The sequence below is a fragment of the Moschus berezovskii genome, chromosome 19 (assembly GCF_049115385.1).
Source record: "Moschus berezovskii isolate FMDL1 chromosome 19, NW_MosBer_1.0, whole genome shotgun sequence".
NCBI lineage: Eukaryota > Metazoa > Chordata > Mammalia > Artiodactyla > Moschidae > Moschus > Moschus berezovskii.
This window is the reverse complement of record NC_142478.1, coordinates 1,447,860-1,475,556: the sequence shown is the minus strand read 5'-3', so window position 1 is coordinate 1,475,556 and position 27,697 is coordinate 1,447,860. Positions and strand designations below refer to the sequence as shown.

The 27,697-nt window shown below is 40.3% G+C and overlaps 2 protein-coding genes and 1 pseudogene across 10 annotated transcripts in view; all 3 read left to right on the top strand.

Moving 5' to 3' along the window:
* Window positions 1-2,404, top strand: part of LOC129557803 (putative ankyrin repeat domain-containing protein 20A2) — a 71,324-nt gene extending 68,920 nt beyond the window's left edge. The window contains exon 4 of one of the 2 annotated variants that reach the window (XM_088827896.1): window positions 1,773-2,404. In XM_088827896.1, the coding sequence (XP_088684022.1) occupies window positions 1,773-1,778 (6 nt within the window). In that variant the 3' untranslated portion in view covers window positions 1,779-2,404. Of the gene's footprint in view, window positions 1-1,692 lie in introns of both variants that reach the window. The other variant, XM_088827895.1, reaches the window with a different exon arrangement.
* A 5,805-nt stretch (window positions 2,405-8,209) lies between these two features.
* Window positions 8,210-10,145, top strand: LOC148774801 (putative coiled-coil domain-containing protein 144B; annotated as a pseudogene).
* A 1,225-nt stretch (window positions 10,146-11,370) lies between these two features.
* LOC129535983 (ankyrin repeat domain-containing protein 26-like) overlaps window positions 11,371-27,697 on the top strand; it is a 185,177-nt gene continuing 168,850 nt past the window's right edge. For 6 of the 8 annotated variants that reach the window (XM_088827885.1, XM_088827887.1, XM_088827889.1 and 3 more), the window contains exons 1-7: window positions 11,381-14,749; window positions 16,768-16,801; window positions 17,091-17,226; window positions 18,920-19,136; window positions 19,831-20,014; window positions 23,376-24,329; window positions 26,220-26,387. In XM_088827885.1, the coding sequence (XP_088684011.1) occupies window positions 14,493-14,749; window positions 16,768-16,801; window positions 17,091-17,226; window positions 18,920-19,136; window positions 19,831-20,014; window positions 23,376-24,329; window positions 26,220-26,387 (1,950 nt within the window). In that variant the 5' untranslated portion in view covers window positions 11,381-14,492. Of the gene's footprint in view, window positions 14,750-16,767; window positions 16,802-17,090; window positions 17,227-18,919; window positions 19,137-19,830; window positions 20,015-23,375; window positions 24,330-26,219; window positions 26,388-27,697 lie in introns of all 8 variants that reach the window. The other 2 variants (XM_088827890.1, XM_088827892.1) reach the window with 2 other exon arrangements.

Sequence of the window (27,697 nt, the reverse complement as noted above, 5' to 3'; positions counted from 1 at the left end):
GAAACAAACAGAGATCATTCTGTCGTTTTTGAGATTGCATCCAAGTACTGTATTTCGGACTCTTTTGTATTTTGTATTTCGGACCATGATGGCTACTCCATTTCTTCTAAGGGATTCCTGCCCACAGTAGTAGATACAATGGTCATCTGAGTTAAATTCACCTATTCCAGTCCATTTTAGTTCGCTGATTGCTAGAATGTCTACGTTCACTCTTGCCATCTCCTGTTTGCCCACTTCCAATTTGCCTTGATTCATGGACCTCACATTCCAGGTTCCTATGCAATATTGCTCTTTACAGCATTGGACCTTACTTCTATCACCAGTCCCATTCATAACTGGGTATTGTTTTTGCTTTGACTCTGTCCCTTCATTCTTTCTGAAGTTATTTCTCCACTGATCTCCAGTAGCATATTGGGCACGTACCGACCTGGGGAGTTCCTCTTTCAGTATCCTATCATTTAACCTTTTCATACTGTTCATGGGGCTCTCAAGGCAAGAATGCTGAAGTGGTTTGCCATTCCCTTCTCCAGTGGACCACATTCTGTCAGACCGCTCTACCATGATCCGACCATCTTGGGTGGCCCCAAACGGCATGACTTAATTTCCTTGCGTTCGACAAGGCTGTGGTCCGTGTGATCAGAATGACAAGTTTTCTGTGATTATGGTTTCAGTGTGTCTGCCCTCTGCTGCCGTCTTGCAACACCTACCGTCTTACCTTGGGTTTCTCTGGTATACATATATCCCCTCCCTTTTGAACCTCCCTCCCATCTCCCTCCCAATCCCACCCCTCTATGTTGATACAGATCCCCTGTTTGAGTTTCCTGAGCCATCCAGCAAATTCCTGTTGTCTGTCTATACCAAGGTGATTTTTAAGAGCTTGTCCTCTGGAGTTTAGGAGCCAAGAGGATTGACATGTGAAGAAATAATTTTCAGTTCAGATGTGTGTCTATCACTAGGAAAATCTCGAAAGATACACTAGAAAAATCTTTAAAGCACTAAAGTAGCTCCAAGGAAAGAGATACCTTCTTATCTGGGGAAAGATAGCTGTAATCTAAGACAATTTCACGAAGCAGGTTGAGTCTTAAAAGATGAAAAGTAACTTGTCCAAAGAGTACAGGGTAGCATTTCAGATGAAAGAACTGATAAAAGCATAAAAAGTAAGAGAAATTTTGTAAAGTATGAATAATATTGCAGTTGAAGCTTGGCATGTTGTTAAAAAGGTACTGCTGATGCTGGGAAAGGTTGGGGGCGGGAGGAGAAGGGGACGACGGAGAATGAGATGGCTGGATGGCATCACCGACTCTGTGGACATGAGTTTGAGTGAACTCCGGGAGTTGGTGATGGACAGGGAGGCCTGGCGTGCTGTGATTCATGGGGTCGCGGAGAGTCGGACACGACTGAGCGACTGAACTGAACTGAACTGATGAAGGAGAGAAGGGAATGTATTGTGACTTTATATATCTGTCCTGTATTTTGAAATTTTGTTTGGTTTCTGGTTGTTTTGTTCATTGATGTTTGGATGAATCTGTGAATGAATCTTTAAGCTGTTTGTGTGCCTGTAACCTGGTGACATCTGGTATTTCCCAAAGGATTTGGTTGAAATTTTAGATCATTGGAAGTATTTCTTAAAGAAGTTGATATTCAGCTGAAGATTAAGATTGACTTAATCTGTCATTTGATACAATGTTTTAGGTCTACGTTTTAAGTGAAGATTATGTCTTTTATCTAAACATTCGAAGTAATTTTAACTAAACATACAAATTTGTCAGTAGAACTAGACTTGGAAATGATGTCAGAGGAAGCACAAGAAAAACTTGTTGGAGAGGAAAATAACCATTCACAGGTATGTAAAACTGTAAATTTCAGTTTCTGGTTTAATGCTGTATGAGAAAATGTGTATCAAACAAGGCAAATGAGAATGGAAAGATAAGTTAAAACCCATCACAAATGAGTTAAAGCAGAAGTTTGGTGAAATTTGTGAGAAACACAGAATTACCGTTTGTCCTGAGGAAGATCCACTACGTGATAACCCTAAAAAAAGGAGTAAGCACAAAGGAAATGAATCTCCTAATATGACAAATAATATACTTGATTGTGAGGGAAAAGATGCATTTGGAGTATCTACGTCTCTAGTATTCCAAGCATTTCCTGAACAAAAAGAACCCAGTCTTGAAAATTTTTTCCATTGTCTGTAAACTCTGGGTCGCTGGGATATGCTTGTTGGTCATCGTCAAAGCTTTGTTTCACTGAAAATAGACGTTGAAAATGATCAATTAGACATTGAGCACGTGTTTATCAAAATTGAGGAGAGTTTTTATAATGATACAGAAAATCAAAAAGTAGGAGACCCGGTAGTTACATTTGAAGGGAAAGAAGACCAAGAGTTTGATATGTAAATGTCACAAAATACAAGGCAAAATCCTACTAATTGGAAATTAGACATCAGACAGTCACATCAGTCTAGTCTGTGGCTTGTCTGCTCTGGGAAGTTGAAACATATTATTCAAATAAAGAGTCACGGTACCCCTGCTGTTGTTGCAAATACTGATCAGAAAAGCAAACCAATACAGGACTGGTTCCAGAAGCCACTGCATGTGGATAATTAGTAAGGATAAAAGCATGGAACTCGAATTAGAAAATGGGAATTCTTCACCAAAAATCACAGAGCATCCAAAGTGTATGTAAATAAAGAATTACAGAAGGATGTGCAGAGATTTAGAAAAAGAAAATTCAACTTTCAAAAGAGGTAGAGGTTCATTTGCTCTTGCTTTGGTTTGTCTCTTTCTCCATGATCTGGTCCATTTGATTTTCCACTTTTGAATAAAGTGGAGTCATCTAAATAGGTAATCGTGTAGAAATAGATTATTTTTGCCTTCTCAATAATAGGGATTCTGGAAACAGTTTTCATGGCTTTTGTCCTTCAATCAATCTAATATCTAATTCTGTCTCTGTCAGTCTTTCATGTGGACTGGGAAACTCATTTAGCTATGTACCATGTGGTCTGAGCCAGAATAAACACCAAGGAAATTGCTTAAGACGTATAATCAGCTAGAGTTTTGCAGTTTTGTTTTTTTTCTGTTGGATTAAATATGTTGTATTTCCATAGAATGTGAAGAAAGCAGTGACTGAGAGAAGGGACATAAACACATGTTCCCTCTAATTTCTTCATTGTGGTTGAATATGTGTGATCTTCTCTGCTTTCCACAGTCACTGGGCACTTAGAATTCCAGCATGGCTGCTTCAGGATCTTTTTAATAACAAATGCATGTACTCCCACATATGCTTTAATCACCACTCTCAGACATTTATTTTGAGGCAGTCCTTTCCATTATGTTTTTTACTAAAATGTAGTAAGTTCTGACATGTGCAATTTTGTCACATAGGGTGTGTGTGTGTGTGTGTGTGTGTGTATATATGAGAAAGTTGGTCAGTCGTGTCTGACTCATGGCGAGCCCTTGGACTGTAGCCTGCCAGGCTCCTCTGTCCTTGGACTATCAGAGTAGGTAGCTGTTCCCTTCTCCAGGGGATCTTCTCAACCCACATCTCCCTCATTGAAGGTGGATTCTTTAATATTTGAGCCACCAGGGAAGCCCATAGGTAGTATAAATGCTCAGCAAAAAAGAAAAAAAAAAAAAATTAAGTGTTTGTCTCCAAAGGAGAAAACTGAGTTTTGAGACACTGTGAGATTTTTCTTTTTTCAGTAATAGGTTTTTAAACTTGTTTGTTTGCTCTTTTGTGTAAGAGGTGTTTTGACTGAGTTTGAACAATCAGTTCAGTTCAGTTCAGTCGCTCAGTCGTGTCCGACTCTCCGCGACCCCATGAATCACAGCACGCCAGGCCTCCCTGTCCATCACCAACTCCCGGAGTTCACTCAAACTCATGTCCACAGAGTCGGTGATGCCATCCAGCCATCTCATTCTCCGTCGTCCCCTTCTCCTCCCGCCCCCAACCTTTCCCAGCATCAGAGTCTTTTCCAGTGAGTCAACTCGTCGCATGAGGGGGCCAAAGTACTGGAGTTTCAGCTTTAGCATCAGTCCTTCCAATGAACACCCGGGATTGATCTCCTTTAGAATGGACTGGTTGGATCTCCTTGCAGTCCAAGGGACTCTCAAGAGTCTTCTCCAGCACCACAGTTCAAAAGCATCAGTTCTTCGGCGATCAACTTTCCTCACAGTCCAACTCTCACATCCATACATGACCACGGGAAAAACCACAGCCTTGACTAGACGGACCTTTGTTGGCAAAGTAACGTCTCTGCTTTTTAATATGCTAAGAAGGTTGGTCATAACTTTCCTTCCAAGGAGTAAGCGTCTTTTAATTTCATGGCTGCAGTCAGCACACACAGTGATTTTGGAGCCCCCCAAATTAAAGTCTGACACTGTTTCCACTGCTTCCCCATCTATTTCCCATGAAGTGATGGAACTAGATGCCATGATCTTAGTTTTCTGAATGCTGAGCTTTAAGCCCAACTTTTTCACTCTCCTCTTTCACTTTCATCAAGAAGCTCTTTAGTTCCTCTTCACTTTCTGCCATAAGGGTGGTGTCATCTGCATATGTGAGGTTATTGATATTTGTCCCAGCAATCTTGATTCCAGCTTGTGCTTCATCCAGCCCAGCGTTCCTCATGATGGCCTCTGCATGTAAGTTCAATAAGCAGGGTGACAATATACAGCCTTGATGTACTCCTTTTCCTATTTGGAACCAGTATGTTGTTCCATGTCCAGTTCTAACTGTTGCCTTCTGACCTGCATACAGGTTTCTCAAGAGGCAGGTCAGGTGGCCTCGTATTCCCATCTCTTTCAGAATATTCCACAGTTTATTGTGATCCACACAGTCAAAGGCTTTGGCATAGTCAATGAAGCAGAAATAGATGTTTTTCTGGAACTCTCTGGCTTTTTCCATGAGCCAGAGGATGTTGGCAATTTGACCTCTGGTTCCTCTGCCTTTTCTAAAACGAGCTGGAACATCGGGAAGTTCACAGTTCACGGAAAGAAGAAGCCTGACTTGGAGAATTTTGAGCATTACTTTGCTAGCGAGTGAGATGAGTGCAATTTTGCGGTTGTTTGAGCATTCTTTGGCATTGCTTTTCTTTGGGATTGGAATGGAGACTGATCTTTTCCAGTGCTGTGGGCACTGCTGAGTTTTCCAAATTTGTTGGCATGTTGCATGCAGCACTTTCACAGCATCATCTTTCAAGACTTGAAATAGCTCAACTGGAATTCCATCACCTCCACTAGCTTTGTTCGTAGTGATGCTTTCTAAGGCCCACTTGACTTCACATTCCAGGATGTCTGGCTTTAGGTGCGTGATCACACCATCGTGATTATCTTGTCGTGAAAATCTTTGTTGTACAGTTCTTTTGTGTATTCTTGCCACCTTTTCTGAATATCTTCTGCTTCTGTTAGGTCCATACCATTTCTGTCCTTTATCGAGCCCATCTTTGCATGAAATGTTCCCTTGGTATCTCTAATTTTCTTGAAGAGAAAGAGTTTTTCCTATTCTGTTGTTTTCCTCTATTTCTTTGCCTTGATCTCAGTGGAAGGCTTTCTGAGCTCTCTTTGCTATTCTTTGGAACTCTGCATTCAGATGCTTATGTCTTTCCTTTTCTCCTTTGCTTTTTGCTTCTCTTCTTTTCACAGCTATTTGTAAGGCCTCCCCCGACAGCCATTTTGCTTTTTTGCATTTTTTTTCCATGGGGATGGTCTTGATCCCTGTCTCCTGTACAATGTCGCGAACCTCCGTCTGGCACTCTCTCTCTCAGATCTAGTCCCTTCAATTTATTTCTCACTTCCACTGTATATAAGGGATGTGATTTAGGTCATATCTGAATGGTCTAGTGGTTTTCTGTACTTTCTTCAATTTAAGTCTGAATTTGGCAATAAGGAGTTCGTGATCAGAGCCACAGTCAGCTCCTGGTCTTTTTTTGCTAACTGTATAGAGCTTCTCCATCTTTGGCTGCAAAGAATATAATCAATCTGATTTCGGTGTTGACCATCTGGTGATGTCCATGTGTAGAGTCTTCTCTTGTGTTGTTGGAAGAGGGTGTTCACTATGACCAGTGCGTTCTCTTGTCCAAACTCTCTTAGCCTTCGCCCTGCTTCATTTCATGCTCCAAGGCCAAATTTGCCTGTTACCCCAGGTGTTTCTTGACTTCCTACTTTTGCATTCCAGTCCCCTATAATGAAAAGGACATCTTTTTTGGGTGTTAGTTCTAAAAGGTCTTGTAGGTCTTCATAGAACCGTTCAACTTCGGCTTCTTTAGCATTACTGGTTGGGGCATAGGCTTGGATTACGGTGATATTGAATGGTTTGCCTTGGAAACAAACAGAGATCATTCTGTCGTTTTTGAGATTGCATCCAAGTACTGTATTTCGGACTCTTTTGTATTTTGTATTTCGGACCATGATGGCTACTCCATTTCTTCTAAGGGATTCCTGCCCACAGTAGTAGATACAATGGTCATCTGAGTTAAATTCACCTATTCCAGTCCATTTTAGTTCGCTGATTGCTAGAATGTCTACGTTCACTCTTGCCATCTCCTGTTTGCCCACTTCCAATTTGCCTTGATTCATGGACCTCACATTCCAGGTTCCTATGCAATATTGCTCTTTACAGCATTGGACCTTACTTCTATCACCAGTCCCATTCATAACTGGGTATTGTTTTTGCTTTGGCTCTGTCCCTTCATTCTTTCTGAAGTTATTTCTCCACTGATCTCCAGTAGCATATTGGGCACGTACCGACCTGGGGAGTTCCTCTTTCAGTATCCTATCATTTAACCTTTTCATACTGTTCATGGGGCTCTCAAGGCAAGAATGCTGAAGTGGTTTGCCATTCCCTTCTCCAGTGGACCACATTCTGTCAGACCGCTCTACCATGATCCGACCATCTTGGGTGGCCCCAAACGGCATGACTTAATTTCCTTGCGTTCGACAAGGCTGTGGTCCGTGTGATCAGAATGACAAGTTTTCTGTGATTATGGTTTCAGTGTGTCTGCCCTCTGCTGCCGTCTTGCAACACCTACCGTCTTACCTTGGGTTTCTCTGGTATACATATATCCCCTCCCTTTTGAACCTCCCTCCCATCTCCCTCCCAATCCCACCCCTCTATGTTGATACAGATCCCCTGTTTGAGTTTCCTGAGCCATCCAGCAAATTCCTGTTGTCTGTCTATACCAAGGTGATTTTTAAGAGCTTGTCCTCTGGAGTTTAGGAGCCAAGAGGATTGACATGTGAAGAAATAATTTTCAGTTCAGATGTGTGTCTATCACTAGGAAAATCTCGAAAGATACACTAGAAAAATCTTTAAAGCACTAAAGTAGCTCCAAGGAAAGAGATACCTTCTTATCTGGGGAAAGATAGCTGTAATCTAAGACAATTTCACGAAGCAGGTTGAGTCTTAAAAGATGAAAAGTAACTTGTCCAAAGAGTACAGGGTAGCATTTCAGATGAAAGAACTGATAAAAGCATAAAAAGTAAGAGAAATTTTGTAAAGTATGAATAATATTGCAGTTGAAGCTTGGCATGTTGTTAAAAAGGTACTGCTGATGCTGGGAAAGGTTGGGGGCGGGAGGAGAAGGGGACGACGGAGAATGAGATGGCTGGATGGCATCACCGACTCTGTGGACATGAGTTTGAGTGAACTCCGGGAGTTGGTGATGGACAGGGAGGCCTGGCGTGCTGTGATTCATGGGGTCGCGGAGAGTCGGACACGACTGAGCGACTGAACTGAACTGAACTGATGAAGGAGAGAAGGGAATGTATTGTGACTTTATATATCTGTCCTGTATTTTGAAATTTTGTTTGGTTTCTGGTTGTTTTGTTCATTGATGTTTGGATGAATCTGTGAATGAATCTTTAAGCTGTTTGTGTGCCTGTAACCTGGTGACATCTGGTATTTCCCAAAGGATTTGGTTGAAATTTTAGATCATTGGAAGTATTTCTTAAAGAAGTTGATATTCAGCTGAAGATTAAGATTGACTTAATCTGTCATTTGATACAATGTTTTAGGTCTACGTTTTAAGTGAAGATTATGTCTTTTATCTAAACATTCGAAGTAATTTTAACTAAACATACAAATTTGTCAGTAGAACTAGACTTGGAAATGATGTCAGAGGAAGCACAAGAAAAACTTGTTGGAGAGGAAAATAACCATTCACAGGTATGTAAAACTGTAAATTTCAGTTTCTGGTTTAATGCTGTATGAGAAAATGTGTATCAAACAAGGCAAATGAGAATGGAAAGATAAGTTAAAACCCATCACAAATGAGTTAAAGCAGAAGTTTGGTGAAATTTGTGAGAAACACAGAATTACCGTTTGTCCTGAGGAAGATCCACTACGTGATAACCCTAAAAAAAGGAGTAAGCACAAAGGAAATGAATCTCCTAATATGACAAATAATATACTTGATTGTGAGGGAAAAGATGCATTTGGAGTATCTACGTCTCTAGTATTCCAAGCATTTCCTGAACAAAAAGAACCCAGTCTTGAAAATTTTTTCCATTGTCTGTAAACTCTGGGTCGCTGGGATATGCTTGTTGGTCATCGTCAAAGCTTTGTTTCACTGAAAATAGACGTTGAAAATGATCAATTAGACATTGAGCACGTGTTTATCAAAATTGAGGAGAGTTTTTATAATGATACAGAAAATCAAAAAGTAGGAGACCCGGTAGTTACATTTGAAGGGAAAGAAGACCAAGAGTTTGATATGCAAATGTCACAAAATACAAGGCAAAATCCTACTAATTGGAAATTAGACATCAGACAGTCACATCAGTCTAGTCTGTGGCTTGTCTGCTCTGGGAAGTTGAAACATATTATTCAAATAAAGAGTCACGGTACCCCTGCTGTTGTTGCAAATACTGATCAGAAAAGCAAACCAATACAGGACTGGTTCCAGAAGCCACTGCATGTGGATAATTAGTAAGGATAAAAGCATGGAACTCGAATTAGAAAATGGGAATTCTTCACCAAAAATCACAGAGCATCCAAAGTGTATGTAAATAAAGAATTACAGAAGGATGTGCAGAGATTTAGAAAAAGAAAATTCAACTTTCAAAAGAGGTAGAGGTTCATTTGCTCTTGCTTTGGTTTGTCTCTTTCTCCATGATCTGGTCCATTTGATTTTCCACTTTTGAATAAAGTGGAGTCATCTAAATAGGTAATCGTGTAGAAATAGATTATTTTTGCCTTCTCAATAATAGGGATTCTGGAAACAGTTTTCATGGCTTTTGTCCTTCAATCAATCTAATATCTAATTCTGTCTCTGTCAGTCTTTCATGTGGACTGGGAAACTCATTTAGCTATGTACCATGTGGTCTGAGCCAGAATAAACACCAAGGAAATTGCTTAAGACGTATAATCAGCTAGAGTTTTGCAGTTTTGTTTTTTTTCTGTTGGATTAAATATGTTGTATTTCCATAGAATGTGAAGAAAGCAGTGACTGAGAGAAGGGACATAAACACATGTTCCCTCTAATTTCTTCATTGTGGTTGAATATGTGTGATCTTCTCTGCTTTCCACAGTCACTGGGCACTTAGAATTCCAGCATGGCTGCTTCAGGATCTTTTTAATAACAAATGCATGTACTCCCACATATGCTTTAATCACCACTCTCAGACATTTATTTTGAGGCAGTCCTTTCCATTATGTTTTTTACTAAAATGTAGTAAGTTCTGACATGTGCAATTTTGTCACATAGGGTGTGTGTGTGTGTGTGTGTGTGTGTATATATGAGAAAGTTGGTCAGTCGTGTCTGACTCATGGCGAGCCCTTGGACTGTAGCCTGCCAGGCTCCTCTGTCCTTGGACTATCAGAGTAGGTAGCTGTTCCCTTCTCCAGGGGATCTTCTCAACCCACATCTCCCTCATTGAAGGTGGATTCTTTAATATTTGAGCCACCAGGGAAGCCCATAGGTAGTATAAATGCTCAGCAAAAAAGAAAAAAAAAAAAAATTAAGTGTTTGTCTCCAAAGGAGAAAACTGAGTTTTGAGACACTGTGAGATTTTTCTTTTTTCAGTAATAGGTTTTTAAACTTGTTTGTTTGCTCTTTTGTGTAAGAGGTGTTTTGACTGAGTTTGAACAATCAGTTCAGTTCAGTTCAGTCGCTCAGTCGTGTCCGACTCTCCGCGACCCCATGAATCACAGCACGCCAGGCCTCCCTGTCCATCACCAACTCCCGGAGTTCACTCAAACTCATGTCCACAGAGTCGGTGATGCCATCCAGCCATCTCATTCTCCGTCGTCCCCTTCTCCTCCCGCCCCCAACCTTTCCCAGCATCAGAGTCTTTTCCAGTGAGTCAACTCGTCGCATGAGGTGGCCAAAGTATTGGAGTTTCAGCTTTAGCATCAGTCCCTCCAATGAGCATCCAGGATTGATCTCCTTTAGAATGGACTGGTTGGATCTCCTTGCAGTATAAGGGACTCTCAAGAGTCTTCTCCAACACCACAGTTCAAAAGCATCGATTCTTCGGCGATCAGCTTTCTTCACAGTCCAACTCTCACATCCATACATGACCACGGGAAAAACCATTGCCTTGACTAGACGGACCTTGGTCGGCAAAGTAATGTCTCTGCTTTTTAATATACTATCAAGGTTGGTCATAACTTTCCTTCCAAGGAGCAAGCGTCTTTTAATTTCATGGCTGCAATCAGCATCTGCAGTGATTTTGGAGCCCAAAAAAACAAAGTCTGACACTGTTTCCACTGTTTTTCCATCTATTTCCCATGAAGTGATGGGACCAGATGCCATGATCTTTGTTTTCTGAATGTTGAGCTTCAAGCCAACCTTTTCACTCTCCTCTTTCAGTTTCATCAAGAGGCTTTTGAGTTCCTCTTCACTTTCTGCCATAAGGGTAGTGTCCTCTGCATATCTGAGGTTATTGATATTTCTCCCAGCAATCTTGATTCCAGCTTGTGCTTCTTCCAGCCCAGCGTTCCTCATGATGCACTCTGCATATAAGTTAAATAAGCAAGGTGACAATATACAACCTTGACGCACTCCTTTTCCTATTTGGAACCAGTCTGTTGTTCCATGACCGGTTCTAACTGTTGCTTCCTGACCTGAATACAGGTTTCTCAAGAGGCAGGTCAGGTGGTCTGGGATTCCCATCTCTTTCAGAATGTTCCACAGTTTATTGTGATCCACACAGTCAAAGGCTTTGGCATAGTCAATGAAGCAGAAATAGATGTTCTTCTGAAACTCTCTTGCTTTCTCCATGATCCAGCGGATGTTGGCAATTTGATCTCTGGTGCCTCTGCCTTTTCTAAAACCTGCTTGAACATCTGGGAGTTCACGGTTTACATACTGCTGAAGCCTGGCTTGGAGAATTTTGAGCATGACTTTACTAGCGTGTGAGATGAGTGCAATTGTGCGGTAGTTTGAGCATTCTTTGGCATTGCCTTTCTTTGGGATTGGAATGAAGACTGACCTCTTCCAGTCCTGTGGCCACTGCTGAGTTTTCCAAATCTGCTGGCATATTGAGTGCAGCACTTTCACAGCATCATCTTTCAAGACTTGAAATAGCTCAACTGGAATTCCATCACCACCACTAGCTTTGTTCGTAGTAATGCTTTCTAAGGCCCACTTGACGATTTTCCACGACCAAGGTAAGAGAAACCGAAATAAGACGGTAGGTATTGCTAGGGGGCACCAGAGGGCAGACAAACTGAAATCATAATCACAGGAAACTAGCTGATCTAATCACATGGACCACAGCCGAATGTGGTCCCCTGGAGAAGGGAATGGCAAACCACTTCAGTATACTTGCCTTGAGAACCCCATGAACAGTAACAAAGGGCAAAATGATAGGATACTGAATGAGAAATTCCCCAGGTCGGTTGGTGCCCAGTATGCTACTGGAGCTCAGTGGAGAAATAACTATAGAAGGGATAAAGGGATGGAGCAAAAGCAAAACCAATACCCAGTTGTGGATGTGACCAATGATAGAAACAAGGTCCGGTGCTGTAAAGAGCAATATTGCATAGGAACCTGGAATGTTAGGTCCATGAATCAAGGCAAATTGGAAGTGGTCAAACAGGAGATGGCAAGAGTGAATGTCGACATTCTAGGAATCAGTTTGAACAATAGACAAGGACAAAAAGGAGAAAAAAACTCTTATGTATTCTCCTGTTTAAAAAAAAAAGGAGATGAGCCCTATCCCCAACTAAAGCAATTTAAAAATACTGTGCCAAAGTCACATTTTTAACTTATCTGATTAATCTGATGAATTCATTTGGTAATTTATCACATTCAAAGTTACAGAATTGTATCATTTCTTTTGGTGCCGTAAAATGCTAGGGAGTGCCAGTTTAGGGACTTTGAACAAAACCTTGTACTTTTTAAAATTTTATTGCTGTTTTTGGTAAAGAGTGGGACGACAGAATGCAGTTATTTCTGTACCCTCTAGCTGTAAGGTTTGACGGTTATTGCATGTGGAATGGGGAAGCATTACTTATATTCCAGAATTCCACACTGACTAACAACTCCTCAGTTTCATTCTGCTCCTTGTGTTTTGGTAAACTTTGGTTCATATATTTTAGTGAACACCATCACTTTTTTGCTATCTCCCAGATCCAAATGAAAAAAAGAATTGTCAAAGGCAGAGGGAAAAGAGTAGCTTTAGTGCAGAAAGAAGAATGTTTCCCTTCTGTCTCTGAGGCACTGTGTCGCATCTGGCTGTTTAATGGAAAATCCAGGTGGTAAAGACCGAAGAGGACAGATTTTGTGTCTTTGTCTTTTTATTTCTCTGTCTCCGCCAGTCAGATGGGGAAGACTGAATGTGAATAATTGCATCTTATGAAGAAAACCATTTTTGAAATTTTGTTTCTTTTCTTCAAACAGAAGGGAGCAGATTTTACAAAAATTTCAGTGACTTGGAAGTGGTAAAATAAGCACAAAACTATTTTTATCACTTAAATGCAGGGCAAACGCTGAGGCAAATAATAAAATTGAAAACAAAATCTTTATAATGAAGAATTAGCAATTATTCTTAGTGTCAAACTTTCACTAAAGGCTCAAGAAGAAAAGAAACACAAAAGTAGTGAAGTGGAAGTATCAGACAACGAATGTGATGCTGCTGATGAGAGTGGAAGAAACAGCAGCCAGTTTCCTGCTATGGAGAATGAAGACTTTGATAGGTAATCCTGTATCAATATTTAACATCAGGTCATTTGTTATTCTTCTAAAAAATAATTTCTGACTTGAACTAATGTTTGTGATTTACACATTTTATATTTTACTAGCGATATCGTTATTTTTAATACTCTTGTCCTTTAGCCTTAACACTAGAGTTACTTTGTTAACATACTGTCATGTTACAGTATTATTCTGGATTTGACTGCATACTTGCCTTAAGCAGTGTGTTGTATATTTACATTTATTTTGTGTCACTAATGAACATCCTTTCTGCAGTTTGAGGACTTCTTTCAGCATTTCTTATGAGGCGAGACTAGTGGTGATGAACTCCCTCAGGTCTGCTTTGTCTGGGAAAGTTTTTATTTCGCCTTTATTTCTGACAGACAACTTTTCTGGATAGAGTACTCTTGGTTGGCAGTTTTTTTTCTCCTAGCACTTTGAGTATGTCCATGGATGGAGGCCACATTGTTGTTGGTGGCGGAGAACTGATGAGGCCCCTGTTTTTCAGCCATGATGCTCTTGTCTCCCCATCATGTGGGTGGTTTAAAAGTAAACTCCCCCCCACTCTGGCCAGATATTTCCTCGATTTCTTCTTTCATGGTATACATACCTTATGTCATTTAAAATATTATCTAAATTGTTACTTTTTTCTTTGAATTCTCTTTTTAATTTACTTTTGGCTGCACTGGGTCTTTGCTGCTGCAGTGCTTGGGCTTCTCATTGTGGTGGCTTCTCTTGATGCTGAGCATGGGCTCTAGGGTGCTGGCTTCAGTAGTTGTGCAGCATGGGTTTAGTTGCACCACAGCATGTGGGATCTTCCCTGACAAGGAATTGAACTGGTGCCTCCTGTATTCGCAGGTGGACTCCTAAGGAAAATCCAGGAAAATCCCTAAATTCACCATTACTATATTTAGAAGCAAAACAAAAAATATAGTGTAAATTTAATTATGACTCCCATGTCTAAGAGTCATGGTGTTTAGGCAGTGGACTCCAGGTTTTCTGTGTAGCCCTTGAGGTTCTTCCCAATGTCTTTCCAGATGCATCTCCCTACTTTCTTCCATGTATTTTGTGCTCTTCCTTCCAGGTTCCTTGGAAACAACCTACATGCCATGTGCCTGATGTTTGTGCTCGCATTTGAATCTTCAAGTAGAATGATTTTCTCCCTTTTCTCTCTCTCCTGACCTCCTCTCTTCACTTCTTCTGTGAATCCTTCCTTATTCCACTTATGACTTTCATATGTCAACTCTTACGTATCATATTGTATCATAATTGTATATCTGTGTTTGAAGGAAGAATTTGTTTTCTTGTATACGGTTGGTAATTCATAACTGTTTTGAGAGTTAGTCAATGACTTAAGATGGGTAAGAGTTGGAATTTTTCAAGACCTGTTTTTTATTCTTTATCAGTTGAATTATTAGAAAACATGTGCTTTTTTGTGAATTTTTTAAAAAGTAGCGATCCTGGCATGCACAGGAAGAAAGTAAAGAGAAAGAACAATGACAAATGGACCCCAGAAGACTGTGTGATTGCACCAATATCTGAAAAGACCGATTCACTGACTGGTGGTCTGCTGCATGTGAATGATGAAAGCCGAGTGAATCAAGATGATGACAGGTACATTCTACAAATTCTTTGTTTGTAGGGTAAGTAATATTAGCCCTGAGTGCTTCTTCTGGAAACAGAGCATCATGATACAGTGCACAGGCCAAGACAAGACATTCCTCAACTCTAGTGGACGAACTGTACTTGAAAGTTGCTGAAAGGTTAAGGTGAGGACCAGTGACTTTGGCTGGAAGTCATTCCAGTGAAGAGTCCCCTTGGAAGCTGGACTGTAGTGAATACAGATAAACAGCTCCGTAGGGAATATTATTGGGACAGGCAGTGAAGAACTGGATGGTAATTGAAGAGGAATGTGGAATTCAAAGGAGTTTCTTGTTTTATGTTAAGAGGGGAGCTTTTAGAGTGTGTATGCTCTTGGAAATGAGCCAGCGGAGGACATGTTTATTTAATCTTGCTTGCATTTCCAATATTAGAAAGCTTATTGATTGTATGACATTATCTTGAAACTATTCCAGTAAACTAATTGTACATAATACTTCTGCTCATATATAGTTTTATGGGAAGGGCTTGTTCATTGGTTCTGAAGTATAATATTCATATATAATTGAATATGCAGATGACTACTTAAGTTAATTCTATCACGTAGATTTTCAAAAATTACATAATTGTGAATTTACAAACACTTAGGCTACACTGAGTAGGATTTGATAATTCCTTGATGATTCTAGTTGACAGTAACTTCGTGAGTACCTATGATTTTGTAAGGTACTGTGAAACATCACATCGTATTAACTTCATAGTTGTTTATAGATTTCAGGGAAAAGGGGAAGATTTTGTTGATATGAAATAGAAAAAAATTATTAAGTCTTTCACAGATTATTCCTTTTGGATGATAAAGATCTGAATGACAAAAACCATGTTTCCTGTACTAAGAGAGTCATTAACATACATTGTGTGTTCAATATGTGGATGTCAGATGCATGAAGAAACAGCAGAATGGTTGAATGAATGCCGATTGATGAATTTCTATACGAAAAACAAATCTTTATTGAAAGTAGATTTCCAGACTTGCCTCAGTTCAGTTCAGTTCAGTACAGTTCAGTCGCTCAGTCGTGTCTGACTCTTTGCGACCCCATGAATCACAGCACGCCAGGCCTCCCTATGCATCACCAACTGCCGGAGTTCACTCAGACTCATGTCCATCAAGTCGGTGATGCCATCCAGCCATCTCATTCTCTGTCGTCCCCTTCTCCTCCCGCCCCCAATCCCTCCCAGCATCAGAGTCTTTTCCAGTGAGTCAACTCGTCGCATGAGGTGGCCAAAGTATTGGAGTTTCTACATCTGGTCTTTTTATTTTTTGAGAAATACGTTTTAAGGTTCAGACATTATTATTTATAGTTATAGCTAGACATGGAATAATGCTATAGATTCATTCACCATCATGTTACTTAAAAAGACTTTTCAATATTACTTTCTCAGCATATTTTGGAAGAGCAGTGTTGAAGCCAGATTTCCTGGGTTTGAATTCTGGGTCTGTTGGTGATGTGCTGTGTGGGCTTGGGCGAGTTCCTCAGGCTTTCTGTGCTCCATCTCTTCTTATACCTATCTTCCAGAATGACTGTGAGGATTAAAATGCCTTTAAGACACGTCAAGTGCTTATAATAATGCATAGCAGTTGCCTAGGAAGTCCTCAAAAAGCTAATATCGTGGTTATTCAAAATGTGTTTCTTTCTTAGAAGGACTTAAGGAATATCTCCCAGATAGGTTTTATTGCCATAAAAGTTAGCTCTTATTGAAAATGACAGGTGCGAAAAACCCTGGTTTACTGCTTTCTATCACATAACGCAAAAACGTTATGTTTTTCCTTTTCCTTGGATCTAAATGTAATGCTTTATTACTATTACTGATATATTATCTTTGTCCTTTAATGCTCCTCTTACTAACTATTGCATCCTTTTATAGAAAATTACTTACCAATGCAAAGAGCTTATCTAAAAAAGAAAAGTTTAGGTATTGTTTGCATTTTTGAGTATTTACTATTAGCCTGAAAAGAATCATTTGTTTTTTTTTAGGCCTGCGGGAAAAACACCGTATGAAAAGAAGAAGGTATCATAAAAAGACAAACAAAAATAATGAACTTTAAAAAATATTATCCTCGTAAAAAATACTTTGTAAAAGGAAGAATGGCAAAATAGAAAGTCTTCCTTTGTTGTAGAGAACTGTACTTTGAACACATCATTTAGAAACACCAATGATAAAGTTATCCTTTTGATAAAAATCTATTCTTTTAAGAATGTCTGTTTTTGCTTTGATAAAGAGATTTATCACCTCTGTACACTTAATCTATTTTACACATATTTTAAGGACATTGTGAGACAGTATTATTTATGTGTAGGTCAAAGGACAAATTAATTATGTGAACCACCTGGATGACTTAACTCAGTCTTCTGAGACTGTTTCTGAGGATGATGACGTGCTTTACTCTACAAATTCCGTGTTGCAAGTAGAACCACTTGGCTTGGGGCGTAAAGGTAGGAGCGCAGTGCAAATATTAACAGAAAGCCTGTTTGTGTATAGAGTAGTGATATACGCACATCTTCTCTAGTACTGCTCTAGAGCCAGGGATCTGTTACAGTGCTGTGCACCTCAGAAGTATGTTTTGCATTAGAAGAACATGAAAGTGCGTGTATACTCTGAGCCACAGGCCTATGACCATTCTCATTCACTGTTCCTCTGCTGACTCTTCTTTCCTGTGCCTTCACTCAAGGTCATGTTAGCATCATTTCCCTCCTAGAGTAGCTGAAATAATCTCAGAACTTCCTTCCCTGCCACTCCACCTTGAGGAACCTCAGTCTGCACAGCAACTTTAATTATTTACTATTTTTAAAACTTCAGGTCTCATCATGTAACCCAAGTGTTGCTTCTCTTTGCTGTGTGGTTAAAGGTCATAGTTGTCTACTTTATCTGGTTTTATTTTTTACCCTTCTTTCAACATGAATGTTAGAATCAGCTTGCCAGTTTCCTACAGTGTCTGCTGGTCTTAACATTCTCATTTTCCTTCAGTTCAAAATACTTTGTAATTCTTCTTTTCATTACCTCTTTGATCCGAGGGTTATTTTGATCCGTATGATTTTGTTTCCAAATATTGAGAGTTTTCCAGAGATCCTTTTGTGCTCGTGCTTCTTCTGATTTGTTAGGTGCATCCAGAGGGACCCTGGGGCTGGGGCTAGGGCTGATTATTTCCTGCCTTGGAGCCAAGACCTTACTGACTACCCCATTCATTCTACTTTAAGAAGTTTTTCCAGCCTGACTCATGAGAATAGATGGAATTCCTGGGACTGAGTGAGCACCAGTCACAGGCTCCTATAGTCTTTTCAGATGGTTTCTCCCTGGTCTCAGGTGGTTTCTCCCAAATGGGCGCTGTTCGTTGCTCTGCTGAATATCCGAGGGGCTCCTCCTCAGATCTCCAGGGTCCTTTTTCTCTCTGTCCCATTCTCTCCTCTCCTCGGGTCTGCTCTGTGTTCTCTGCCCACTTTGGTTTCACCAGACTGTCAGCTTCATCACCTCCTTTCAGGGAGTCTGGCTGACTCAGCTTCTGTTCCTTCTCCCCTTGTTGGGGCCTGGAAATTCTCTCCAGGCAGTGAGCTGGGGCATTCCTTAGGCTATCCTCATGTGTTTCCAGGATCATTGTCTTTCATTCCCTGAAGTCCTTTGTCATGAAAATCATTGTTTAATGTATTTTGTCTTTGGCGTTGTTTTTGCTCGCTCCCCTCAGGAAGGTCAATCAGTATCTGTTCGCTCTGTCTTGGTTAGTAACGTACGGCAGCTGGAGACTGTCCACAGTGTTGTTCTTCCTACTCTACTTACTACTTCCTGCTCATCCTTCATTTCTCAGTGTGACATCTCTTCCCCAGGAAAGTCTTCCTGGACCCAATCTATGTCAAGTTCTGTTATGTGATCATAGAACTCTCTCTTCATAGAGTATCTATCTGAGTTCATAATTATTTTATTTGTCTTTCTCTTCTACTAGACTTCAAGCTAAATAGGAGCCGGCCATCTGTTTTATCTGCTGAGCTTAGAATAATGTCTTCCACATTATAGACACTTAATACTTGTTCAGTGCGTGGATGAGTGAACGTGAAAGGCACAGTCCTTTATACTCAAAAATTACTCACATCAATTTTTTGTTTGTTTGTTTCTATTTTTGTTTTCTTCATAATGCAGATTCTGTTAGCTTGTTCAAAACTCAGGTTACAATTCTTTCACAAGAAAGATTAGTAGCTTTTCTTAGAAGCCAAAGAAGCCTCTCTGAACTACTTAGAGGAGAATTTTACAAAATGAAAAGTCAGGTTCCTGGGCTCCGAACAAAAGAAACAAAAGAAATGAAATCACAGTCAGAGCATCGGAAAGTAGAACGGAAACAAGAGCTCATCAGCTTGAGGTACGGTACATCTCGCTTTTAAAGAAATATTTGAACTGCTGTTTCCTTTAATACTACAGAGACGTAGATGTATTATAAGGACTAACTTATCCTCTCGAATTTTACAGGGAAGAAATTGTCACTAGTATTGTGGAGTGTGAAATTCTTGGTTCTTAATAGTGAATGTTTCTAATGACTTAATGTATATTTTTCCAAATCATCATTTTCATGACCATACAGAAGTCTACCATAATGGAAGCCCCATTAAATATTTACCACATTGACTTTCAGTTGTTTTTCACTTTTCTGTTTTCTATTTAATACTGCAAGGAACACCTTTTTCTATAAATTCATTTCTACCTTTCTAATTATTTTGAATAGATTTTCTTTAATAATATCGTATTATTTGGTTAAAGTATGAGAATTTAAAAAAGGTCTGTGATCTATATTTCTAAACTATTCTTAGGAACGTTTATATTACTTTACATTCCCACCCGCAGATGTATGAAGTAGCCATTTTTCTCAAGAGAAGATGAAAACAAAATTCTGTGCAGTTTTATTCTTAACCCTCTGTCTGAACACAGTGATGATTATTAAGTGTTTTTCATTGTATTCTCCACATGTTTACTATTTTAAACACTGTGAAGAGGGACCGAAAGTTATTGCAGCAGTGAATAATCTCATGATTTTCTAAGAAGAGCTTTAAATTTTGCAGAGTCACCTTAAAGCAAGAAGAAGAGACTAGAAGAAATGCCGATATGACATATGAAAAAGAGAGGGAGCACTTAAGAAGGAAAGAAGACGGATATAGTAAAGTAGTTGAAGTGAAACAGCAACTAGAACTCACTTTCCGAGCAGTGGAAATGAAACTGAAGACTGAAAGAAATAATCTGAATCAGGTAGAGAAATCTTTGGTGAAAATTTCAAATTTCTAACACTATTTCATCAGTATTATTTATAATATCCCCCCTTTTAAAAAATACCAGTTTCTTTAGTGTTGTACCATTTATTTAGTGTCATTTTGTTTAGTGTTATAGGAAATTTTAGGTTACTTGTTAAAAACAAAAGAAATTCAAAATTCCCAAAGTAACAAGGCCGGAAATAAGAATTGTATGATCCTGACATGCTGGATGCACTTTTTTCGAGCAGAGGGAGGAAGAGATCATGTCAGTAGCTCACAGAATAGATACTGAGAAACCACAAGGTTTAGAATGGTCTCGAAACTGGAGGTTAAGCTCTCAGCCCACCTCAGGCAACAGATCCTTCAGCCTTGACAGACCATTCGTGAGTAAATAGGTCTAGAAGAGAAGGGGCACTGGGAGGGAACATCGTGCCTAATTTTACATCAGGTTGCCTCTGGCCTTCAATCTGGCAGGTGGCTGAGGGTCGTGGACCCCCCTCCCTCTGTGCCCTTCAGCCCTCCAGTCCACCTGCCCCATGAACAGCTCAGAGCTGGCTCCAACTTTCCCAGCTGGCTTCTCCCTCACGGTAAAGTCCTCAGGGACAGGTGTTAACTGGCATCCTCGAGAGGTGCAGGGATTTTTTTCCAGCAGTTGGTAGAAACCAGACACTCTTGAAGTTTGTTGTCCTTCATTCTGCAGAGTTCTCGAGGGGCATCTCAGAGCAGAGGAATTTGCTCCCACACCCGATGTCCCTCTCAAACACGGACTGGGTCCCATCCCCGAGATCCTAGCAGCAGATCTCCCACAACGAAAAGCAAAGAGCTCGGGAAAGTAGTATTTGTCATTCAAATCCATTTCTCTAGAGCAGTCAAGTAGTGACATGCGATGGCCTCTTCCAAGGAGAGGCCTTTAATATGTTCCATAGGATTCGATCTCAAATCTTTTGTGACTCTCTCGGAGGAGCTGGGACCCTGATGGTGGTTTAGGCAAGGAAGACCGTGTGTGGTCCACCATCAACTACACTACCTGACAAAGTCCCTCTGCTTTGGGGTGAACATGTCTGTCACTCCATGCACGTTGTCACCTTCAGTGTCTAAATCAGAGTCCGTTCTTGGCTCCACTGTCATTTCTTTAACCAATACCCTATCAACGACCTTTTCACATCACGTACTGTTTTTCATTTTGTAAAAACTGCCCCATCCATTGTGAAAACACTTTTGAACACTTTAAAAAGTTGTTTCTTTAGAATAAACTTATAAAACTGCCCCCACCCCCCCACCAAGACGGGGGAACTCTTGCTACTAATAATAGGTATTCTGGGTTTTGGTAATGATTTCACTTCCTCAGCTGCTCATTAGGTTAGTTTATCACTTCCCCTGATGGTAAGGAGGAAACTATAGGCAGTTCAGAGACCACATTTTGGATGTCATTCTTCTACTTGTGAGGAAATGAGCACTCTGCTCTGTGATTGTCCTATTTCAGTACAGGGAACTTTTGAAAACAGTGATAGATATACATAGTATGTATTTAGTGATAGTTATTAAGTGTTTTACATTGTATTTTCCCCATCTTAATATTTTAAACATTATGGAGAGATAATTAAAGTTATTGCAGCAGCAAATAATCTCATAGTTTTCTAAGAGCTCTCTAAATTTTACCTTATTTACCATTAGTGTCTGTATCATGAATGAAATAGGAGGCTTGCTTTGTTTTGATGTGTTTGTCCTAGAGACACGTGGTTGGATGTAGTAGAGTCCACAGACCTGGCAGAAAGGCTGCAGCTTCCTCATATGTTTAACTCTTTCCTTTTCAGAATCATTACAGCTAATGAGTTAAGTGATGTTTGTAGAAGTGCTTAGTACAGTTGTCAATAGGTGTAATTCTTGTAATTGCCTGTTAAAATGTTAGAAGGTAGCATATTCTCAAGGAAAAACTTCTTGTACAAAATTTAGTCTATTTATAGAGAGTTAAGCCTCTTATTGTGAAGTAGCTGTATAGGAGGTATCGGATGCAGTGTTTATAAACCTAGCAAGTGGTGCTGTTTATTGAATTATAGTTGATTAACAATATTCTGTTAGTTTCAGGTATACAGCACAGTGATTCAGAGATATATGGATATGTGTGTGTATATTATATAAATGGGGCTTCCCTGCTGGCTCAGACTGTAAAGAATCTGCCTGCAATGCAGGAGACCTGGGTTCAATCCTTGGGTTGGGAGGATCCCTGGAGAAGGTGGAGAAGGCAATGGCAACCCACTCCAGTACTCTTGCCCGGAAAATCCCATGGACGGAGCAGCCTGGTAGGCTGCAGTCCATGGGGTCTCTAAGAGTCAGACACGACTGAGCGACTTCACTTTCACGCATTGGAGAAGGAAATGGCAACCCACTCCAGTGTTCTTGCCTGGAGAATCCCAGGGACGGGGGAGCCTGGTGGGCTGCCGTCTCTGGGGTCACACAGAGTTGGACACGACTGAAGCGACTTAGCAGCAGCCTGGAGAAGGAAATGGCTACCCACTCCAGTATTCTTGCCTAGGAAATTCCGTGGACAGAGGAGCCTGGCAGGCTATAGTCTGTGGGGTCGCAAAGAGTCGGACATGACTGAGTAAGTAATACACATACACACTCACTCACACGTACACACATATTCCTTTTCAGATTCTTCTTGAAGAATATTAAGTGTCGTTCCTTATGTTGTACAGTAGATGTCTGTTGGTTATTTTATCTCTACTAGTGTGTATATGTTAATCCCAACATCCTAATTTATCCCTTCCCCTACCCCGCTTTCCCCTGTGATCACCGTAAGTTCGTTTTCTGTGTCTGTGAGTCTCTTGCTGCTGTGTGAATAGGTTCATTTTAGATTCTACGTATAAGCAGTATGATATACTTGTCTTTGACTGACTTACATCACTTAGGGTGATAGTGTCTAGGTCCATCCCTGTTGCTGCAAATCGCATTATTTCATTCTTTTTTATGGCTTACTAGTTTTCCATTATATAAATATTCCACATCAGATGCAATTGCTAAGTGTAGTCAGATCTATGAATCTTTTATTTTAAGCCTTCTGGGTTTGTTGTAGTTCAGAGAGGAAAACTCTCCAGTTCGGAGCTTCTTGAAAAGTCTCTTGGGATTTCTTTGTGACTTTCGTGGATTCATTGTCGTCCATTAAATTTTTGAACCTTTGGGAATGTCTCCTTGTATAAAGTCTGAGGATTGTATTGAACCTGGTTTTTTCCTGTTGGAGACACCCTTGGTGCAGTCTTTTCATTGTATAAACATAGAGGTTAGTCTTTCATTTCAGAGGAGATCATGAAATGTCACTTTATTGAGTACTAGCTAAAAATCTCCTTTGTTTCACTCAGGTTTCGGATAGTTGTGAAGAAGCAAAAGACCTGTTGCACAAAAACCACATGCTGCAGGATGAAATTGCTGTGCTAAGACTGGAAAGAGACGCACTGAAAAATCAGCAACGGGAAAAGGAAGAGAGCTATTTAGAGTACATTGAAATGCTCAAAGTAAACTATGAGGATCTTCAAAAGGCAATAAAACTGCATGAGGAAATGTTAACAAAGACTATATCCCACTTTCCAGGCCAGCTTAATGCTCTGAGAGCGGAGAATACAAAGCTAAACTCGAAGCTGGAGAATGAAGAAAGCAAACAAAGGCTGGAAACGGAAGTGAAATCCTACCGTTCTAGACTGGCTGCTGCCTTACACGATCATGAGCAAGGTGAGACATCAAAAAGAGATCTGAAACTTGCCTTCCAGAGAGCAAAGGAAGAGTGGTTATGCTTGCAGGACAAAATGAAGTCCGATGTGGCTCATCTAAAAGCTAACAACGAGATGCTTTCCCAGCAACGATCTACAGCGGAAAGTAAGTTCAATAAGCTGAAAATCAAGCTGCATCACATGAGAGATAATCTTCAAGAAACGACTTTGATGTTAGAACATGTCCAGAGAGACCTAAGTCAAGCAGAGTGTCAAAAGCAGGAAACTGAACACATTTATCAGAACGAACAAGGCAAAGTGAATACATACTTTGGAAAGCAGGAATCCTTAGAGGAGAGATTATGTCAACTCCAGAGTGAAAACCTGTTGCTCCGACAGCAGCTGGATGATGCACGAAACAGAACCGACAGAAAAGAGAAGATGGTCATCAGCATCCAAGACCAGTTTCAGCAGATCGTGAGGAAGCTTCCGGCCGAACGTGAGAAACAAGATCTGATGCTGGAGGAAAGAAACAGGGAGTTAATCAACGAATGGATTCATTTAAAAGAGAGAATGGATCAGTACGAAAACGAGAAAGCAGAAGGAGAAGTGAGTATCCAGAAGGAGAAATAATTCTCAGACTTCCTGAAAGAAAGTTCAAAGTGATTCTTGATTCTGGTGAAATGTTGAATCTAGTTGAATATAAAAAATACACAGGCTGTGAATCTATGATCTCTCAACCAGCCTAAAAGCATACCTTGTATCCAGCAAATAAAAATTAGACTGAAGAAATGCTTCACTTTGAGTAGGGACATCGTTTCGTTTGTGAAATGTTAAGAGATTCAGTTCTAAATTGTTAACATAGACAGGTATTAGCAATTTACTCTTTTAGTATTAAGGTAATAATTTTCATCTTTATGTTGCCACATGTCAGTATCATGATGAAGCAGATAAATGAAATGCTCAAACCTGAAATGAATATTTCCAAATTAAGCTTCAGTTACATGGATTACCTTGACAGTCAATTCCAGGTTTCCCCCAGGCTATATTTTATATCTCTTCCTTTGGCTTCAGTAGCTTTTCATAGCTTTTTGTTATATTTGTTGGTACAATTTTATTCAGGTCAGTTTGAGTTAATGTGGGAAACATTTCAGCCTTGAATCATTTATTATTAAAGCCTCTCAACTCTTCAGGTGTATCTGCTTATCATTAAGTCATAATTTGGGACTCAGAGGGTGCGCTTTAGCAAAACTATTCTTGATTTAATCTTCCCACTGCTATCAGTCCTGGGTGTTCACTGGAAGAACTGATGCTAAAACTGAAACTCCAATACTTTGGCCACCTCATGCGAAGAGTGGATTCACTGGAAAAGAGTCTGATGCTGGGAGGGATTGGGGGCAGGAGGAGAAGGGGACGATGGAGAATAAGATGGCTTTATGGCATCACCGACTCGATGGACATGAGTTTGAGTGAACTCCAGGAGTTGGTGATGCACAGGGAGGCCTGGTGCGCTGCGATTCATGGGGTGGCAAAGAGTCGGACACGACTGAACTGAACTGAACTAGAACATTTTTACAAACAATTTGTTCATAATTCTCATTTTAAGGATCAATTACTACCATTTGAATCCAAGTTTGTCCTCTAAAAATGAAGGGTGGTGGGGTTCGTGAGCAGATGGAACGGAGTGACTCAGGGAGAGGGTTGAGGGGTCGAGGTCTGGAGGCAGGTGGAGGCCAGGTTATCAAGGCTCCTTGAAGCCCATGGGAGCAGCCTCATTGTTTAAATTTCATTTTCCTTGTATATTGAAATATAGTTGATTTACAATTTTGTGTTAGTTTCAGTTGCACAGGAAATTGATTCAGTTACAGATACACATATATCCATTCTTTTTCAGTTCCTTTTCCCAGGTAGGTGACTACAGAATATTGAGTAGAGTTCCCTGTGCTCTCCAGGAGGGCCTCACGGTTAGCCAAGGGCAAAGGTGGGAAGGAGGGATAAATTAGGAGTTTGGGATTAACACAGAGATACTACTAGATATAAAATAGGTAAGCAACAAGAGAATGGCCTCATTTTTCTGCTGAGGTGGGAATGTGTTCGAGAGATCTGAGCACTGGTTGGAATATGTGATGATCTCTGAGTTAATCAAAACTTCTAATAAAAAAAAAAAAAAGAGGGCAAATGTTTCCACAGTGTGGAAAATTTTCCACCACTTGTCCCACCTACACACTCATTTCTTTCTGGACACGAGGTGGTGAAGCTCTGCAGACATATTAGGAGGGGCAAGGCGTGGACAGTGGGGCCGCATCCTTTGTCTGAGTAACTTAATATCAGGAAGGCTGGAGGGTGGCCCCTTCTGTGTCTGTAACCAGATTCAGTGAGGAGGAAAAAGAAGGTGGGTTGCTGTTTGTGGTGATAATTTTCAAAGTACACCTGTTGGAGTTCTCCATTAACATAATAGTAGAGTGACTTGATAAACTCAGTGACAGAGCGTCTTCTTAGGCAGTTGTGAGACAACTTCAGCAAGAGCTGGCTGACACTGTGGGAAAGCAGTCTATGTTGGAGGCGTCACTGAAAGTCCCGGCATGTTACTGCGCTCACTTAGAAGCTGCGGCCCAGGATTTAAAGAACAATGTTAAACTACTACAACGCCGTCAACCCACAAGTCAGGTCTGTACGAAATTGAACATGTTGACAGTTAATATGTGGGATAAAGTGTTTTAGGACACCCATTTTCATGGTCAGCTCTCTTCTGTATTTTTGTTACAAGTAACTTACTGCACTTTTCTTACTTTTATAATACACTCGTTTCTTAAACTCCGACTTTCATCCTGCCATTTGCATTATATTATTTTTTTCTCATGTTTTTTACCCTTAAGAAAGTTGAGAATTGTGCCTCATTGTTCACACAAGTTGAGAGCCTTTTTTTTCTTTGAAACAATACTTTTTAAGTGGTAGCTGCATTACCATGACGAGGCAAGCCAGATTAAAATCAGAGTTTAGTATGAGTTTAATGGAACGTTCAGAAAAAGTATCATTTCTCATCTTCCCTTTTGTGAATGGCTGTAGAGTTCCGTATATACTTATTTCATGGATTTCAGAATAACTTGTGCAGAAAGAGTATTATACAAACCAGTTGAAGTTTAGGCACTGCCTTCTTTCCTTTTCATTTTGAATATATGGTAAAAGCATGGAGGCACTCAGATGGTGCATACATCAGTTGGTACATACATCCAAACTAGAGAATTAAGATTATCTGGATCCTGCCATTGGATTTTTTTTGAAAAGCTATTGAGATATGATTGACATATCATAGAATTCACCCACTCAACATGTGTAGTTCAGTATCTCTTAGTCTAGAGAGGTGTAACCTGTGACCACAGTCAATTTTAGAGCATTTCCATCACCCCCTGAAAAAAACCCTGCATCCCTTAGCCACCACCCGTGGCCTCCCATCTCCCTCAGCCCCGGGCAACCCCCAGTCTCATATCTGTCTCTGTAACATGCCTGTTCTCGGTATTTTATATAAATGGAATCATGCAGTCTGTGCTCCTTTGGGATTAGCTTTTCTCATTTGACGTCATGTTTTCACGGTTCATCCATGTGATAGCACGCATCGGTTCTTCCGTTTCTGTTGGTTGTGAGCAGTAAGCTAAGCCATTTAGCCATTCACCACTTGATGGAGCTTTGGGTTGTTGCCACTTCGGGGCTAGTAATAATGCTGTTGTGAACACTGATTTACATGATTCTGTGTGGACATGTTTTTATTTCCCTGTGGTTGAATCTTATCCTCAGAGTTAGCTGGCTGATTTCACCTTTTCCTGGCCCTTGCTCAGACTGTCCTTTCTGTCTTTACAGTTGACCTGGCACCCAGTCTCTCCTCCTTCATGGAGCTTTCCTGACTGTCCAGCTCTCATTGAGCCTTTTCACATCAGCCCTTGTTACCTAGTCTCTGAAGAACAGTTTAGCCCCTAATTTTA